General features: G+C 34.9%; 1 protein-coding gene across 1 annotated transcript in view; it reads left to right on the top strand.

Moving 5' to 3' along the window:
- CDH12 (cadherin 12) overlaps positions 1-19,438 on the top strand; it is an 893,592-nt gene that overhangs the window by 857,077 nt on the left and 17,077 nt on the right. Inside the window, exon 10 of the mRNA XM_033110569.1 lies at positions 10,568-10,704. Within this exon, the coding sequence (XP_032966460.1) occupies positions 10,568-10,704 (137 nt within the window). The remainder of the gene's footprint in view (positions 1-10,567; positions 10,705-19,438) is intronic.

Raw genomic sequence — 19,438 nt, 5'->3', positions numbered from 1 at the left:
CCCCAAAGTGGCCAGAATAAATTCCTTCTTGAAGCATGTCTGTGATCAGGAGAGAACTCCAGAGAAGCACATTTTTCTTGGGAAAAGGAAGACAAATAGCAATTACTGAGAGCTCTACATGTCAGATTGAATGCTGGCTAAATTACTCATTGGATTCAAGTTGTTGTTCTACATGTCCATATAACAACAGGATTCACTTCCAGTTAAACTCCAGAAAACTGTACTTATTATTAATGTTTGTAGGGGCATTCTCAATAATCTGCCATGTTAGTAGCGGTGATCCTTTATCAATTTTGTTCCTGAAGAGCCTACCCATGCTGTTGATAATTGTGAAAATGGGAAATGCTTGGTGAGTGCATTTACAGGTACTTTCAAGGATGTAAACAGTTATGCAAGAAATATTGAAGGTTGTAAAGCAGATAATAAAAAAGTTAATAAATATGGATTGAAACTCTCTACAGTTCAATAAATGAGAATTTGGAGACATAGGGGAACATGATATCTTAGGGAACATGCCGAGTTGCTTAAATTTACCATATGTTCTATTTTTGATGACTGATAAAAGCATGAGGAGGTCGAAATATTGACAAAACATGATTTTATTGTAATACTTAAAAAAAAAAAATCTGAGACTCTGTAAGTAAATAATACCACCTGATAAAGGAGAGGTGAGTGTCACAAACTTCCAAATACAAGAAAATGGTTGGAGTCAAAACCTTAGAGTGAGGAATAAAGGAAACTTAACATTTCAGAGAAATCTTTCAGCTACAAGCCTGATTTTTTTTTTTTTCAATGTCACAGGAGATAGTGGCTGACAAGTGCTACTTTATGTGAAATAAAGTGGTATCCCCAGTCTTATTTCTAATGGGTACTGACTCACTAAAGCTGTAGACACTGATGAATCCCCATGAGGGGTTGTCAAAAGATAAAACTGCTTTTGAATCAACATGAATGTTGTCTTTCATCCATGTCCTTGGAGTAAACAATAAACTTGAATCACGTCAGTTGAGGAAACATGGGGTATGAATCATTTTTTCTTGGTCTGAAAACATGTTTGCTCACTTAGGAATGGTAGTAAAAAATATGTTGTGAAAAATAAGCATCAAAATGTAAAATTACTTGACATGTTTAGGTGTGCTCTGTTTGCTTTGCTTTCCTTTGCTTAACTGTCTTTTAAAGGTTTATTTTGCAAGGTATTAATTTGAGCTATATTATTCCATACTACTGAGTATTTCTTAATATTATATTATCATCACTGAGCAGAGAAAAGATCCAGAATGCAATGACATCAATCAAGGATAGAAACAGCTTAGAAGAAAGGTTCAGTTACTTGTGATGTATCAAATTATGCCATGTCTGGTCCTTCCTGCCCAGAGCTTAATTCTGGTTATTTTTTCATTTACTCATAGCCTTTGTTTTTAGATGTACTGATTTTCTGCCTCTCATGTTGTATATCCTTTCACCTTTCTATTACACAGTTCATTGGAATGATTTTTAGAGAGTCAGAGAAGAGTAGAATGTGTGTACTCACCACTGGTGTGGTGGGGAATTTCACAATAGCAGTCTCTTAAGTTTAGAAATGAAATTTAAAATAGGTGACTCTTCTGTTACCTTGCAAATTAATGTCTGTTTTCAGTATGAGTGATCTGCGTAATAGAGAGATATTAATGGATGATTTTACTCAATGTATGCTACCTTTGTTTTGTTCCAAACATGTAAAAATCTTAGTTATCCTAAGAATGAATTTCAAAATAAAATGTAATCAAATTAATTTTGTGTATAAAATGAGAAAATGAACAATTGAGTTTTAAAATTATTGCATGTAAGAAGTGTTAGTAGATTAGAAACTGATGATATAAAGTAAAATCTATTTAATGCATGTAAACTTCAGTATATAAATTGAAAATTTCAATATATACTAGAACAATCAAATAGTTTATTTTTATGCTACCCCTTTTTGTTTAATGTTTCCAACCAAAACCCACCACTTAAAGTCAAGTAGTGAAATTAATTAAGAGAAAACTATTATCAAACATCATAGTAGAGGATAATATTTTGAATAATTAATAACTGATTATGAAAATATAGATGTCTGTCTGCATCCTACTTAAAATTATCTTATTGCCCAAGTATGATCTATTTTATCACTCTTTTGGAAAATTTTGCGTAATCAATTGTAAGTGATTTTTTTTTATCAAATAGCTGGTTTTCATTTGAGGGCCCTACCCAATGCATCAGAAACTTTACTATATAGGCAAAAATGTGAGTTCAACTATAAAACGTGTTTGAGGGCGAGAGGAAACAGAGGCCCAGCTAATAAAATGTCATCCTCTAGTAATATTTATAATGTATTTTAAATATTGCTTAAGTTAAATGGTCAAAATTAAAAATTTTCCCATTCTTTAGTTTTTACTTGAAAGATTTTTTGTGAGGATTAAATGAGGTATAAAATGTTTTATTATAACAGTTTCTTATAGACTATAATTTTTTAGAGCAGTTTAGGTTCACAGCAAAATTTAGAGATGGTACAGAGATTTCCCATACACCAGGCATTCATACCTCCACCATTGTTAATATCCTTCACCAGAGTGGTGCACTAGATGCAACTGATGAACCTACACACCATAATCACCACCTGTAGTTTACCTAAGATCCATTCTTGCTATTGTACATTCTATGCATTTGAACAAATGCACAATGACATGTATCCATCATTATAATATCATACAGAGTATTTTCACTGCCTAAAAATTCTCTGTGCTCTGCCTATTCCTCTCTCCCCCCCATTCAATCCCTGCAAATCATTATCGTTTTTACTGTCTCCATAGTTTAATTCTCCCAGAATGTCATATAGTTGGAGTCATGCAGTATATAGACTTTTCAGATCGTCCGTCTTTCTCTTTTAATATGCATACAGATTCCTCCATGTCTTTTTCCAGTGTCATAACTCATTTCCTTTTAAGGCTGAATAATATTCCATCTGGATGTACCATAGTTTTATCCACTCATCTACTGAAGAATACCTTGATTTCTTTCAAGTCTTAGCAACTACTAATAAAGATATATAAACATCCGTGAGCCAGTTGTTATGTGGACATACATTTTCAACTCTTTTGTATCAATACCAAGGAGTAAAATTGTTGGATCTTGTTTAGATTTAGATTTCTAAGAGTATGTTTAAATTTCTAAGAAGCCGACAAACAGTCTTCCATTAAACAAAATTGTTTCAAAGTCTCTGAAGAATAAACCAAAGTTCAGGAGGCAATAATGTAAAAGGATACACAGTCAGAAGACCATGTGTGACTGTTAAAAATGACAAAAAGAAATGAGGAAATCTCACTCAACTTAGAAGGAAATAAAAAATATATAACAACCAAAAGTTTAATAATATGCAGATTATGATGTATTTCTCTTTTTTTAGAGGTCTATTTTATTATTACATACTGCCAAACACAAAATTCAAGACAGAATAGGTATGCCTCAATTAAATCATTATAATTTGTTAAAGTTTTTAATTTCTCATCAAACATATGACAAGCTATCTTACCTATCTAAGATAAAACTTTTAATTCTACTGAGGGGAAAATAAAAATGAGGAGAAGGGTTAGGAAAAAAAATAAATAAAAGTAATTCATAGGAAATTAGCAACCTCTATGTAACATAGTTTGAGAGAAACATATTGGGATTCCCAAGAAAAAAAATTTAATTGTGATTGTTGATGAAGCAATTACAATCTAAATGTTGCAGTATGAGTCTTAGGTTCTCAGTAGAATGTTTGTAGAAATTAATTGAACTGAATTTACTTCCATTTTATTGTTTTCCAAAAGACAAAAACAAATAAACAGAAAAAAAGAAAACATTACCAAATAAGAGAAGACAAGAGTGAAGATATTTTGAGCTATTATTACCTGAAAAAAAGAGTATTTCTAAGCAACCTGAAACATTACTCCTACATCTTTGTTGCTTAAAGAATGAGATGTAATACTTTTAGAGTAACTCTGTACTGTCAAGTACCTCTTACAAAATGTGTTTGAGAATTGAGAAAATGTCAAAGTAAGCTTTTCCTTTAACTGTGAGAAAGTTATCAAGAAAATTAAAAGTAACACTTTTAAAGGAAATGCTTACCTAATGAAGAGAATGAAACTTTTTAAAGGCATTGCTGAAAACTCATTTATAGAAAAGTAATAAAATTGTACTCTGTCAAGATTGGCCAGCATAGAATAGGTTAATACTTTAATTTTTGATTTCTATTCATTTGTTAAAACAGGTTTCTTAGCAACAGTCACTGTGCATACTTGTATGAATCATAGATTTGTTTCATTATCTATAGTTTATATGCATTTTGTTTGTTTGTTTTTCACTTGAATCTCGTATCTCTACTCACCAAATAAGTATAACTCAAATTATGTGTTTAAGGGTTTGCTCCTTTAAATTGGGTGAGTTAGACCAAATTAGACAGTTCATATTATACTGTTGTGATTAGTCACAATTAAAATACCATTCTACTCTAAGATTAGATGTGGATTGGCACAAACCCAAAATCAATAGGTGATGGTTTATTCTGGAAGAATGTATCTCCTGGAAATTGTCTAGACATTTTAGAACTGGGTCTTATCTGCTCTGAAAATGTCCAGGCAATGTAGTAGTGGTTCCATTGTCAGTTCATTGATGATCATTTTTTGTTTGTTTCTTTTTGTTTTTATTTTTTGTTTTTCGTTTGTTTTGTAAATGTCACCTAATTGCTATATTGGGCAAAATATCACAATAGAAAATGGTAGTTGTCTCATATTTATTGTGTAGTTGTGCACAGGGATCACTTAGTCACATCAAGGTAAGACATCAGGAAAACACCAGGACCTAGTTCTAGACCTTCAGTCTTGGAGTTTGACCAGCTTTGGGAAACTGCTAAAGATGTTCAGCTCAGTAGAAAATGTTTAAATGAGTTTCAGCAGTACTCTGGAAGAAGGCAGTCAACTTTTTGGGAGAATAACATCTGTAGAAAAGGAGGTTCCAAACCTCACAAGGTGACAGAGGTAAACATTAGATGCCACAAAAAAGTGAAAGAGACTCAGACAAAAGCATCACTGTGTGAAATAGAGCCTGGCCATTCATGCTCGTGGTTTGTACCTAGGGGATAGGTTGGTGAGGGAGCTTTGTAGCTCAGGTATTATAAAGGTGAGGGCTGTGCATGGCACAACTTGTTCCCAGAACTAAGCATCCAGTTTTTCTGATGTTGTTTGGTTGGTTTTTGTTTTAACCTGGGAAGTAAGACAACAAAATGAATAATGTGTAAAGAGCAAGGAATTAAAGAATACACACATATACACACACACTGACACACACGATTTTATGCGGAGGCACACATGCCTTATCTCATTTCATCTTTACAACAACTCTCACTATAACAGTTAGGTAGGTATTATTTTCCAAATTTTGTAGGAGACAAAGAGAACAGGCATTAGAGGGGAACATTACAAACCCAAATGCTTCAGGTAAATATTACCCTAGTTCTCTCTGTCTAAATAGTCAGTGTTGTTTAGGCTGTGTTTCATTGCATCTCAGTGGTGGTTGCTTTATGGAATTCAAATTCCATGTCATTGTTAGACTGAACTGACTAAATCAAGCAAAGAGATATATAAGTTACGTTATGTATACATTATGTAATTCTTGAATTTTTAAATGTTATCAGAAATTACAGTTAAAAATGACCTGTGTGTGTACAGTAATTCATTGTACAAAGATAGACTTCTGTTTAAATTAGCTTTGTAAATGATAACATATGCTGTAAGTTGTAATTAACTAGAAGTAAAGAGATTGATTGTCCTGATTTTGTCTGGGACTGAGGAGTTTTCTGGGCCTCAGGATTTTCACTACAATAACTTAGAAAGTCCTCAGCAAACCAGAAAGAGATGATTGTCCTAAACAGACATTCTTAAAGCCCTAAATATGCTGCCTTGAAGTAGAAATATTTAACTATTATATAGGTAGAGAAAATAGGATATTTGCATTGAATTCAACAGAGTATTTAAGTAGCAGATGCTATGTGCAGAATAACATCTCAGACCTTTGGTAACCCAAAGATGAATAAAGTTAGCTCCAAGTCATTCAAAGGGCCTTGGATGAGAAAGACAATCACATGCTCAAAAAGTATTTAAATGGTCTTACATTGGCCAAAATTTACATCAAAATTGAATGCTGGGTAGCATTAAATCTTTGCAAAGAGTTGCAAAGATGCAGATAAAGAAAAACTGTAAAAGACAGCATGCAGTTTAATCGGAATAGATGAGAAATAAAGAAGGAAATTCCAAAACCTGAGGGAGATCCACGTAAAGAATGGCAGCATGAGGAGTTCAGCAGACACACTTCCCAGTGAAGCAAACATAAAGGGTGATAGATATTTTGAAAAACAACTCTTTGCCATCTCTGGAAGATTTCCTAAAAGTATAAAGCAAATGAAAAAAAAAAAGATTTATTGAAGAAAATCTACTAAAACATGATAAGAACAGCAAGAGACTATGCCACTGATGCAGGACCTGCTCCCTTCCTTCCACTCACAGCTCAGCTCAGCGTAATAGAAAACCCACCCCACGCAGGTGTGCATGAGAAAACATGGCTCTTGACCTCTCACCTCCCAACAACAGTTATAACATCTTACCAGGAGCGGCAGGATGCTAGCATTTCACATCCCCTCCACCTCTAGAGTGACAGAGAATAAATTCCTGGTGAGTGTGGTTGGGAGATTGGCAGTTTACTTCCTCCATCCAACCCCAATAATAGGGCGTAGGCTCCACCCACAGCAGGTCGATAATACGGGACCCAGTCACTCTCGCTCCAGTTTGCTAGTTCCTGGAGATCCCAAATAAGACGACCACCCTTCTGCCTTCATCCAGTGTCTGGAGCAGTGTCTCTGAGAATTTCCAGGGTTATAGATAATACTCGTACATAAGAATAGAGAACTCTGAAGCTCTTCTGAAAATATTTGCTTTTCTCTATTTTTTTCAGCTTTAATAGACTGGAAGTTATAAAAGATAATAAGTAAAACAATGTTTATTGGGCTTTTAGCTATATAGATGTAATATGGGTAACAATATATGTAAATATATGTATACATATATTTAATAGAATATAGCTATATAGGAATAACATTTCTATATTTTATTGGAATTAAATTAGTATGAATTAGAATCTCATAAGTTGTTTTATATGGCAAAGCCTAGGGCAGACACAAAGAAAATAACTGAAAATATGTAGTAAAAATATAGTTAAAAGGATATCACACTAGAAATATTCATTTAATGCAGAAGAATGTAAGCAGAGGATAAATATATGAATCCGACACCACACCATCATAATGTGTATCTTATACAAGTGAAATTTGTATAAATAATTTGTACAAATAATTGGAAATTTGCCCCCTAAATGAAAAAAATCTGAGCTAATAAGTTTAAAACCTTTCTTAAAGACTACCACGTTGTTACATAACTCTGTGAATATTCTAAAGTTATAGAATTATCCAGTTTAAATGGGAGAATGGTATAGTATGGTATGGTATGGTATAAATAAATCTAGTATTAGAAATAGATTGGAAACCAATTAGGTATATGTTTAAAAGGTGATAATTTATTGGAGTGCTTGGAGTAGAGTATGTCTGTAGTAGTCAAAACAAGAGTTCTAGTAGGAAACAATGATTGGAAAGTATTACGTCCCACGCTAAGAGAAATGGATTTTGTTTTACATACGAAACAGTAATACAAACTCAGCATTGCAGATAACTTCAGAATCTCCAACCATGCTTACATTCATTCAAATACATCTGCACCAAGTATTTGGATGGTCAATATTTAATTACTCCTGGTGCTTACTGTTTCTTGAGGAAACAGTGAACTTGTACACATCTGATACCAAAGTCTTTGTTATATTTATCTGAGATCATGATTTCCATAGAGGCCGTTCTCCTGTCGCTATCTCCAGTCATTGAAATATAACAAGTGAATATAACACTTGAGTAACATGAGCCTCCTTATCAAATCAAAGGCAGCTAGCATGTTCTTCTTTCTCCTTTCCTTCAGCCTGCATATCCCAAGTTCTTTCAAGTACTCCTCATAGCCCATGGAATCAAATCTTTCTACAGCCCTGGTTGCTCTCTCTGTCGCTTGGATAGATTCTGGTGCACAGGAAATGCTTACAGTCAGGTCCTCTTCAGCTATATCCACCATTTGCTTTAAAAATGATTAACCTCTAGCTCATACCCTAGTTATACGCCTTCGTTACCCAAAGGATTATATCCCATCTCCTTCATGTAACTCATGAGGTCCTCCTAGACACAAATCACTTATCTTTTGTCATGTTACCATGCCTCTCAGATATTTCTCCGTAGTTGCCAGTGACTTATAGTCAGTTTCCCACATAAACTCTATGACTTGGCTACTGTTCATACCCCTTCCTGGAAATACCTTTCTTCCTCTCCTTGCTTTGTCTGCCTCACTCTTTTCCTGAATAATTCCTATATAACCTCAAATACCAGCCCAACATTATGTGCAGGAAGGTTTGCCTGAATCTTCCTGAACCAATAGGTTTTGAATTAGGTGTCTTTTCTTTTCAGTCCCATAGTGTCTTCTTTGTTCCTCCAGCAGGTTTTGAAATCCGTTTATATGTGTCCTACCAACTGTGTATATGTGTCTGTATTATTGAGCGTTGTGTTTTATTTTTGTATGCCTCAAACCTAGCACTATGTCTAGAGCATAGTGGGCACTGAGGAAATGATGAATTGTATAATTGAACAGTCTATACCAACAATTTTTCCAGAAATGCTATAGTACCTGAAAATATTCTGTAGCAAATTTCTTCTTAAATCAGGCTTGTGCTCAATTGTTAAGGGAGTTAGAAAGGGGTATTGTGAGAAAATGCATTCTTGTTCAGAAAAGATTATATAATAGGGAGTATTAAGCTCATTATACCCTGTGCTCCCTGGTTTCAAATGTGCCTCATAATTGTGCATTTCTAATTTTTTAAGAACATTCCTTTGAGACAGGATACAACACTGAAATCATAAGAGATCAATGCATTCTCACCCCTCAAATTAACAAGAAAATTATCAAAGGCAGATTATCTAGTAGCCTGGCTCACATCCTGATGCTATAATACTCAGTATGTTCTGGTTCAGATTCAGTTACTAACAAATATTGTCATGCTAAGAGTTATAAATCTCATCCGTCAAGGCAAAGTAGCTTTGATTTAGCACTGAAATGACATGCAAACGGTCCCAGTTTCATAACCAGTTTGTCAAAAGAATAACTTGGTATTTTGAAATACATGTGTTCACTTACTTTCTATGAGGAACAAATAGATCACTTTCTTGGGCCTGGGGATTTAGATGGGCTGATTACAATGATGTCATCTGCTTTCAGCCACTATTTACACTGGCCTTGCCTTGATTCACCTGGCCAGAAAAATGGTGATAAATATATGGTGCATTATGCCTTTGGATTAATAAAACCCTTTCACATAAAATGTTTTATATAACATTAGTAAAACTCTATAATGATAATTATAAGGGAAATATTGACAGTGTGTTTCAAATATCAGTTCTAAAACTTTCTATCTAAGTGAACTTGGGCAAATTTCTTAATGTGTCTATGCTTCAGTTTTCTCATATGTGAAATAGGAAGATTAATGATACTCATTTTTTAGGGCTTTTGTGAGGATTCAATAAGTAAACACGTGTCAGCATTTGGGACAATGGCACTTGGTAACATTTCAAAATGTCCATTATTATGATTGAAAATATATGTTTGAAAAATTTTACATAAATCACTTTATTTCTACCATTACCTAAACACTTAAATAAATACAGTTTCTGTGTTTTTATTCATTCTCTTTGATTTTTTTTTTTTAAGTCCAGTTGCTTCACAGAGAAAAGGCAATATCTGTTATTACCAAGAAGGTTAGCTAATAAAGAAGATAAAGAGACGTTATTAGCCAAGGTCACTGATTTTTTTGAAAGGTGTCTGGATATATAGAGCAATAAAACAACAACGGCCTTTTTATATGTGTTTGAGGGAAATATTTCTGTACAATTACCACATTGTCAGTTAAAATATGTCCCCTCAGTTTCCATAATATGATTTTTTTTTTCTGCTAACCATGAAAACAAAGATTCTACCCCTCTTCCAGCCTAAGTTCTTTGTAGCTGTTTTCAGATGCTTCCCCTACCCCCAGCTTCCCAAAGCCACCATTAAGGAATCTTTTACTGCTTGAAAAGTTTTAATATTCAGCAGGTTAGGGAAAGCCATGGTCAGCTTTAGAAATTTAGTCTCTGCTGAGCTTTCAAGATGTCAAGACCTTAAAATAATATGAACAGCAGGAGTACTAAATCTTTCATTATTTCCAGTTTCCCCTTGAGCATACTGACTTTGCAATAAAGAAGCTGTCATTTACACTCTTCTTTATTGCAAGGTAGGTAATAGCTACAGGGAGAAAAAATAAGGAACTGTGTCAAGTTAGCCTGACTGCCATTATGATTAATGTGTAATCATCGCACATTTGCATCTACTCTTTTTATATACAGGTACTTCATAGATTGGAAGAGTGATGGGGACAGCTACTTTACAATAGATGGAACTGAAGGAACCATCGCCACTAATGAATTGCTAGACAGAGAAAGCACTGCGCAGTATAATTTCTCCATAATTGCGAGTAAAGTTAGTAAGTATGTCATGGACGAAATCAATGCTATACTGCAGCTTTTGGATTTAACACTCTTAAACGAGTCCCTGCTGAGGTGTTTTTCATTTTTGGACTGACAGCGGAGTGGTCTCCTGGGGAAACTCAGAAACCTGTTCCTTTACCTCATAGCATAAGTCCAGGGAAATTGTGACAGCTGCCAAGGAGCACTGTTTGCAGGATTGCATGAATATCTAGTAGTGCACTTTATTGTGTGACCTCCACCCTTTCCATGCGGTAACCTCAAAAATCTACCAAAGCCCCAGCTTCTCTTCCACACCACAACCCCTCGTATGTTATTGGGATTTTCATAGGCCAGGCCGAGGAAATAATTATACCGTAAAATCATCCATTCTGAAATATTTTCTGAAATGAAAGAGAGCATTTTTGAAAGCACACCTCTTCCTTCTTTCTTCTTTCATGAGAATGTCGTTTTTCAATGAATATCAATGTAGAATGTACAAGAGTTTTTCAAGGAGTCAATCAGAATCTAGGATTGTTAGAAATGATTTCTTGCATTGGTTTCTGTTTGGTCCAAGAGAGAATCCTCTAGACTGAAAGTGATTATAGGTCTTATTTGTTTGGCTGGGCAATAGAGGTTATGATCACAACTTCCTAAGGTGACAGATTAAGGTGGGAGTGGTGACATGTGGCTATCACCATAGTTGTTTGTAACAGAACTGCATCTGCTTACCTTCCAGTCCTTCTACTTACAGTCTCGAAAGATTTGGGGAAATCCCTACTGAATATCTTCCATTTTGTGTCCTTCTTATTTCATTTTATGCGTCTGGTACAAACACTTGGTTAGCTAGCTTCACCTCTCAATGCTGGGAAGAGCTTACTATGCATGTTTCTGTTGAGAGGTTTTCTGTGCAATCTCAACTCAGTAGGTTGCAAATAAGAAACAGTCTTGTTTATCTTCAACAACTGCTTCCAAACATGAGTAGTCAGACACGTATTCCTAGTCCTTAGCGACATCTTTAGCTGATTTCATTACTTTGTATTCTGACCTAAACGGTAAGACTAGCATAAGCTTCCACCTTGTTTGAACAGTGACCTGTCATGTAAGAAGACTGACTACACTGAGGATACCATACTAGAGACTTCACATGTTGGTGGTCAGGTTGACCACCCCCACTCAGCTCAGCCTTACCCCATCCATACCTGCCAGTGTGAGTGAAACATGGCACCTCCAGTCCAAGCCACTTGCTAGCTGAATACCACAAAATAACCTCTGTCAATACCATTGAAATAGAATATATACCCAGTCAAATTCTTCCCCGATTAGTACCCAGACCATTGTGAGAAATGCAAAAATTATAATTATTTAAAGCAACGACATTTTTGGTCATTTACTGTTACACTGCAATAGTTGACTGCAGAACTCAGTGACACCATACATTGGAACTATGATTTCTTGCTTATGGGAGTATGGTTTTCTGGTTTGTTGGAGTGGAAAAGAGAGTGGGAAATAAAAAAGCACAAATCTCTCTGCTTCCATATAGTGCTCCATCCGTTGCCACTGCTTCAAGGACTAAACTGGACTGGCAGTAAAGGCAGTTGTCCAAACAAGGTGATTTTGGAGTTATTTGATGTTGGGAGGCTCTGGCATCCCATCTGCATGGGGACTTGATATGGACACCCAGTGGGAGACCTTGCAGCTTCCTAATTCCAGGGTGGTCTTGAACAGCAGGCAACCTTGGGTGACTTAATAACATGATTTCTCAATTTCAGCTCCTTTCTGCTGTGCCCACTTGACTCTGAGGATATTCACACAATCTTGTCTTTCTAATCAGGCACATTACAGGCTGCTCTTCTGCTGCATCCTTTCTCTGTCCTGCCATCTCCTTTCAAATTTGCCCTCCTTGCTCAGTTAGGTTCTGAAAGCCGTCCATCTAGTCAGATATGTTATCCAGAGAACAGAATGTCAGTCTCCCCTTTTTTGATCCCCACTCCCATTCTCTTTGTTTTCCTAAAGTCTCCTTTCACACTTGGCATCGTTCTTTCCTCCCTTACCACATCTTGTTACGGTTACATTCATTATTCGTGCTTATTGTTTGTTCCTTTCATTCTCTCAGTTATTCCATTGATCTAGAATTTTGGGGACAGCTTAACCATATTCTACTGAGAAAATAAACTTTAGTTTTCTAAGATCTTTGGCAAGTATGTTGAAATTGACTTGTCTTTATTGAATATAAGACCTCTGTGAACAATGCTATGTTCACTCTAAGGTCTTGGGCATAGTAAGTGACAACTGACTGGAGGCAGTCTTTTTAAATAACTTCTATTTATCAAAGACTTATTGTCTACAATAGAAGATTTTTTAATTAGAAAACTACCCAATCTAACCTGAGCTGCCTTATGAATGCACACACAAAACATGTGCATGATTTTGAAGTAGGAGTAGTATGTCCCATACCTTTAGTCCAGGTGACAGTCTCAGGATAGTTCATCAATCACCTGTACTGTAGCTCTGAAAGGTCTTTTCTCTCCAGTGGCTGCCTAGGTCACTCAAACCATCCTCATGATATGGGGGCCCTCATAGTAGCATGTGCAGCACCTGCAGTCAGAGCACTGAGCTTCAACTATTTGGAAAATGGAGGGATATAATGTACCCTCATGGTGGAAGCAAGTGCCATCAATCCTCAAAAGCTTAGATTTTATTTGTTTATTTTTTTAAATCTTAGGGAATCCTATTTTTAAAATTATAAATATCATTAGGGTACATGCTGCCTCTACCACTCCAATCCACTGGCTGTACTATTGACCTAAGTTAAAATTTAAAAACTCTAGGGTGTGCAGTCTTATAGGTTATGTTGGCTCTTATTGGGACTTATGCAGACCTGTGACTTAGATACATAATCCATAAATGTGCACAATATAAGAGTGATGCCAAACTAATATTTCTAAAATATCTCCCCCTGGTCTTTTCCAGTATCTATCTAAAGACAATTGTGTGGATTTTAGAGTCCTTGGGAAGTCTGCTGGAGTAAATACTATACATCTGTGTGAAAAATAAAGAGGCTAAACACATACCATGTGGTAATTAAAGATTCCACAATAAGACTAGCTTATTGTGGGCTTTATTTTGCTTGAATTCAGAGTTTAAAAGTAAACTTTATATTCTAATGCATAAGACTGTTTTCATCGATTGAACTAGCCAGCTGAGCAGAAAACTATCATCATAGTGAATGAATGAGAAATAAATAGCCCACACTTGCCCTGCCAAGAAGAACAAAATTGTGTAAGTATACCTTACTGCAGATTGAACTAGCATATGTTTGGCCCTGAGTCTTCTATAAAACCTCTCAGGTGAAATGAAACGGTACAATGATGAAACAAATTTCAATTAATTAAAAATAAGTCATTAATCAGTGTTGCTATAGTTGGAGATCCAAATAATTTTATTAGACTTCTAATAATTCTTTTATGCATTGCTGCTTTGCTGTTCTTATGATACTAATCTTGAGACTTTTTAAAGACATGGAAGCTCCAAAAATTCACTCCATTCTAATTATCAGACATTTTCAACATGCAAATATTTCTAATTTGTTTTTTTGTTTTTTCAATGTTACTATAACAAACATTATTAGGCAAAAATAATGAAAACTAATTACATTAAAACCCTAGAGCATATTTTCTATAATTATAAAATAAACTGATGATGCCAGAGACTATTTTCTTTTTTTTTTAATTTTATTTTTTAAATTTATTGGGGTGACAATTGTTAGTAAAATTACATAGATTTCAGGTGTGCAATTCTGTATCACATCATCCATAAGTCACACTGTGTGTTCACCACCCAGAGTCAGCTCCCCTTCCATCACCATACATTTGATCCCCCTCACCCTCATCCCCCACCCCCCAACCCCCTTACCCTCTGGTAACCACCAAATTACGTTCCCCAGATTAATTTTCAAACCCGTGGCCATCCTGTGGTCACCGAATGCCCTCCAATCCTCTCACCCTCCCCCCCCACCCCCCACCCCTCCCGCCCATCTAGCAACCCTCAGTTTTTCCTCTTTGTCTCCAAAACTGTTTCTGATTAGTTCATTCACTTATTCTTTTCTTTAGCATCCGCAAATAAGTGAGATCATATGGTACTTATCTTTCTCTGTCTGACTTATTTCGCTTAACATAATGTTCTCTAGGACTATTTTCTTGATCATATAGTTATCTGCATGACCATGGATTGTTTCCATTCATTGTGGAATAGGTCAAAAATCAGTGAATTGACTTACTAAATGCTGTATTTGAGTAAAATTCTCTCTCTCTCTCTCTCTCTCTCTCTCTCTCTCTCTCTCTATATATATATATATATATATATATATATATATATATATATATATATATTATGAATTGAAATTATTATTGGGTGTTTAATTATAAGTTTACCTGGTATATACAACTTTTTTTTTTAAGTTATTTTTACTTCAACACAATGTAAGTTATATCATCTTCATATGTACAGAAAAATAACCTCTGGGATTAATATCCATAATTCAGATTCAACATAAATGCATACATTTGTTTTTATAAACTTGTGTAGAATACCATTTATGTGCAAAGCACTGTTTGTTTTGGGTTAAGAGAAAACTAAGACTGAAGTTTATCCTTAAAGATATTATAGTTTAGGAGTAATTAGAAATTGACCAAAATGGAGAATTTTAGTAAGTTATAACTATGCAAATTATGCTGAATTCCAGGGTCTTCAGATTTAAGTGTACTCTCATATAACCTCCAGAGCAATTTTGCAAAAGTTTATGACTGATCAGAATGTGGTCATTAAGTAATGAAAGATTTAAATAGAAAGAAAGACTTTGCAGTAGAATTTTCTGAAGGGTTTTGTCTGCCTGCATGCCAGTTAGTTAGTCACGAAATGTGTTCTAGGCCTAATGAGATGTAAGTACCTAATTTTCTAGAATTATAGTAAGTAATGATAACTTAAACTAATAAACTAAACTATTCTGATAGCTTTATATGTATGAACTCAAGGTATTATTGTCCACACTGTATGAGTGAGGCTCAGAGTAGGAGACTCATTATAGGGAATGGAGACTCCGAGATATTTCATTTGTAGCCCAGTGTCACACAGTGATTGATGACCAAGCTAAGATTTGGAGTTCTCACTCCAAAACACAATTCCACAGGGACAACTATTCACTTGCTATCCTTCATTCCACTTACTTTAAATAGGCTACTAATAAAACTAGTCAAGTTTTTTTCATAAGTATAGATAATTAAAATGTAATAGTTTTATATATGTGTATATATATATATACACAAACATATATATCCATATATGTTTGTGTATATATATATATCCATATATATATATGTGTGTGTGTGTGTATATATATATATATATATATATATATATTTGTAATGTACATACAATTGAACTGAAATTATTGTTACTTTTGATGTCTATCTCTCTAGCTATATATCTAGCTAGCTATATTTAGGCTTGTTAGACTTTTTACCTATTAGAATTATTTAGGTATTTTTGCATTTTAGAGATAAAATAAAAAGACAAAATAGTAGAATCATGAAATATGCGTGCAATGCTATGTGTATGACAGCGGTGTCGTTTGGTAGATTTCTAACTATGCCGTGTAAGTATGTGTTATCAGATTAGTGGCAAGCTACAACAAGAGTCTCTAACAACTTCATTGTGAGGGATCCTTCAGTTATCCTTTTTGATAATTTCTCTGTATATTGAAAGATTTTGTATATCCTCACTATGCCACTTCCTACTGCTGGCCACTCTCAGAGGCAATGCCTTCCCAGTGCCAAGGAAGTCAAGAAAGACCCTGGGCAGCCTGGGATGGGAAGTGAATGGCTACTGGCTCAACAAGGTTGTCAGTGAGCTAAATGGAAAAAAAAAAAAATCACTGAAGACTTCATTATCTAGGGTATCAGCAATCTGGCCACCATGCCCACTGGCAGAATATGGCCTTCTCTTCTGCCCTGAGACCTGCAGCGCCAGCCGCTGGTTTCATCCCAGATGCAGCAAAGGAGAAAGACTGGAAGAAGGAGTCCATGAATGAGTCCATGATGATATGGGATTTGGCTACTTCGAGTCCTGCTCCCTACAGAAAGTGAGAAGATATTTTTTCTGATGTCTTTGGTATCACTTTTGCCACATTTTATTCAGTAGAAGCAGGTCACTAGATCCAGACTACACAGCAAGTCAGAGAGTTACATGAAGGTAGCTCATGTGGATATCAGGAAGTGGGGATTATTGGGAGCCAGTTTAGAAGGTCGCCTACCATATTGGTTTTTGGCAGCCAGAGAAGTCACTCTAAAAGTGAAGAACATTTAGAAAGCATATTACCTGGTCACGAGGCACTGAAAATTCTGTGAGAAAGACAAAAATCTGGCTGAATTCATTAAGTACACAATAAAAATATAAAGTTCTGTTCGAGAGAAAGATAATTAAAATAATTATTTTTGGACAATAAATAGTATGTCAATAAGGATTGTCATTGAGCATCATCTTTAAAAGATGAGAAAGATATTGTAATTGAGGAAAGGAAGATATTCTAGGTTGAAGAAACATCTTCAGTAAAATCATAGAGGTATCAAAGTTCATGTTGCGCTCAGATATTACAAGTACAGTGGTGTAGTTGGTGTCTAGAATTCACAAAGGAAGTACGGAAAATGCCTTCAGAAAGGAAGCCTGAGATATACGTTCTTAGCAACTTTCAAATATGTAATGCAGTATGAGGAAAGGCTCCATGTCACACATTGCCACTGGTATGGCAATGCCTGTCAAATAAAAACAATACGGTGTGTCCTCATCCACCTTATTCATGGGACTGGTGCCATGTGACTTCTGGCTCTTCCCCAAAGTCAAAATGGCCATGAAAAGTAAACATTTTGAATAGATTCAGGACATCAAGGCAGCCACAAAAGCACATCTAAAGACACTCATGAAAAAGACTTCCAGAACTGCTTCAGAAAGTGGCAAGAACCATGGGATAAGTGTGTTCGAAGTGAGGGAGAGTGTTTTGAGGGGGGCTAATGGCAATGTGTCTTTTACTACTATATATATTTAATTTAAACATTCACCATGTATTTTGATGACACCTCTCATGCTCTTGGACCTGCATTCCTATAAGCCAGCACTGGGTGATACACATTGTACCCACCTGGGTGACTGTGGTTAACCTCATTAGGATCAAAAAACAAGGGTGAGTCTGGATTCTCTTTGGTGTTTGGGCAGCAGCTATTTCTCCCTAATTTGCCCAGTCTTTTTTCAAAAAGTTATAATTATAAATCCTATGCACTTTAACTGATAACAAGCATGCTTGGGTTGGCCTTTTCTTCTCTATAACTGTTCTTTAACTTTTCAGCCCTGGTCACCTGCATCAGAGTAATCTGGGATGGTTTTAAAGGACATATCCCTGAACCCCAGTCAAGATCTATTGAATCAGAATTTCAGAGAGCACTGCTAAGAAATCTTCATTTTAAACAAGCTCCATAGGTCATTCTAGTGGACACTAATTTTGGAACCAACATGCCAAATTCTCTAGTGTCCTAAAGATGAGCATGGATTTGGGGGAGTGAAACAGTAGAATAACTTATCGTGAATAGACATACTTACTTAGAGAATGTAGTTGACTTTTGAGGACTAATTGTAACCACTGGATTCAAGTCTAGATTGAAGTTATTTTTTCTTTCTTCAGTTGATCAAATAATTGTCCTTCTTTTACTTTTCATCGACACCTTACTTCACATGAATGAATCTAGGTAGTTTATCCACTGATCTGTAATTTCCCTTCTTTTTTCCCCAAGTAACTATGTGAAACTATTTTGTGTTTTCAAAGAAAGGTAAGCTAGATTTATACTAGTATTGACAACATTTCAGTAGTACTTATAAGAATAGTACTTTGAAGTAAGAATTCACATCATTTTTATAATAGTAAATAGTCATACCATTTCATAAAGACTTGATATATCATGGAAATAATAATAATTAACACCACCATAATCATCAACTTAATTTAGAAATACATTTTTTTCTCACTAGTATATGCTGTGTAAATATAATGAATTCAAATTTATGTTGTAATAGCTTATATTTTAGACTTTCAACTACTTATGGGTATACTAACATAATCATACTGCTTAAGCATTGAATTTCTCCATCAAAACCATATACACAACAAGAATGCAAAACTTATTTTTCTTTTTCTTAATTAGTATACAATTTTTTCAGGAAATTAAAACTACATGATGAGCTTTTCACCTAAAGGTTGAAATTTGGATAAAAAAATATATATAGATATATAGAGAAAATTCTTTTTAACATCACATGCAAAAAAAAGGAAAATAAAAAATAAGCAACATTTTTACATGAAAAAAAATGTTAGTTTATTGACATCATGCACTATATTTAATTTCATCTGTTTGTATAGTGATCCTCTCAAGTATGAAATACTTAGTATCAACGACTTTGTCTTATACATCTTTGATGCCCATGGTCTCTCAGACTCTCTGGAACACATGGCTATGTACATTATTAATGAATAAATAGTGAGTAGGTTTATACTTGTGGGGAATATATGTTACATGTTAAATGAACAATATTTATATAACTTTTATTAATTTTTCAATAAGTTGATATTGTGAATATAAATATGACAGCAACATTTTACTCTACATTTATTTTTATTTCTTGATATATATTAAACACCATCCTTTAATGTTT

This window comes from Rhinolophus ferrumequinum, chromosome 7, assembly GCF_004115265.2.
Source record: "Rhinolophus ferrumequinum isolate MPI-CBG mRhiFer1 chromosome 7, mRhiFer1_v1.p, whole genome shotgun sequence".
Lineage (NCBI taxonomy): Eukaryota > Metazoa > Chordata > Mammalia > Chiroptera > Rhinolophidae > Rhinolophus > Rhinolophus ferrumequinum.
This window is presented reverse-complemented; position numbering and strand designations above follow the sequence as displayed.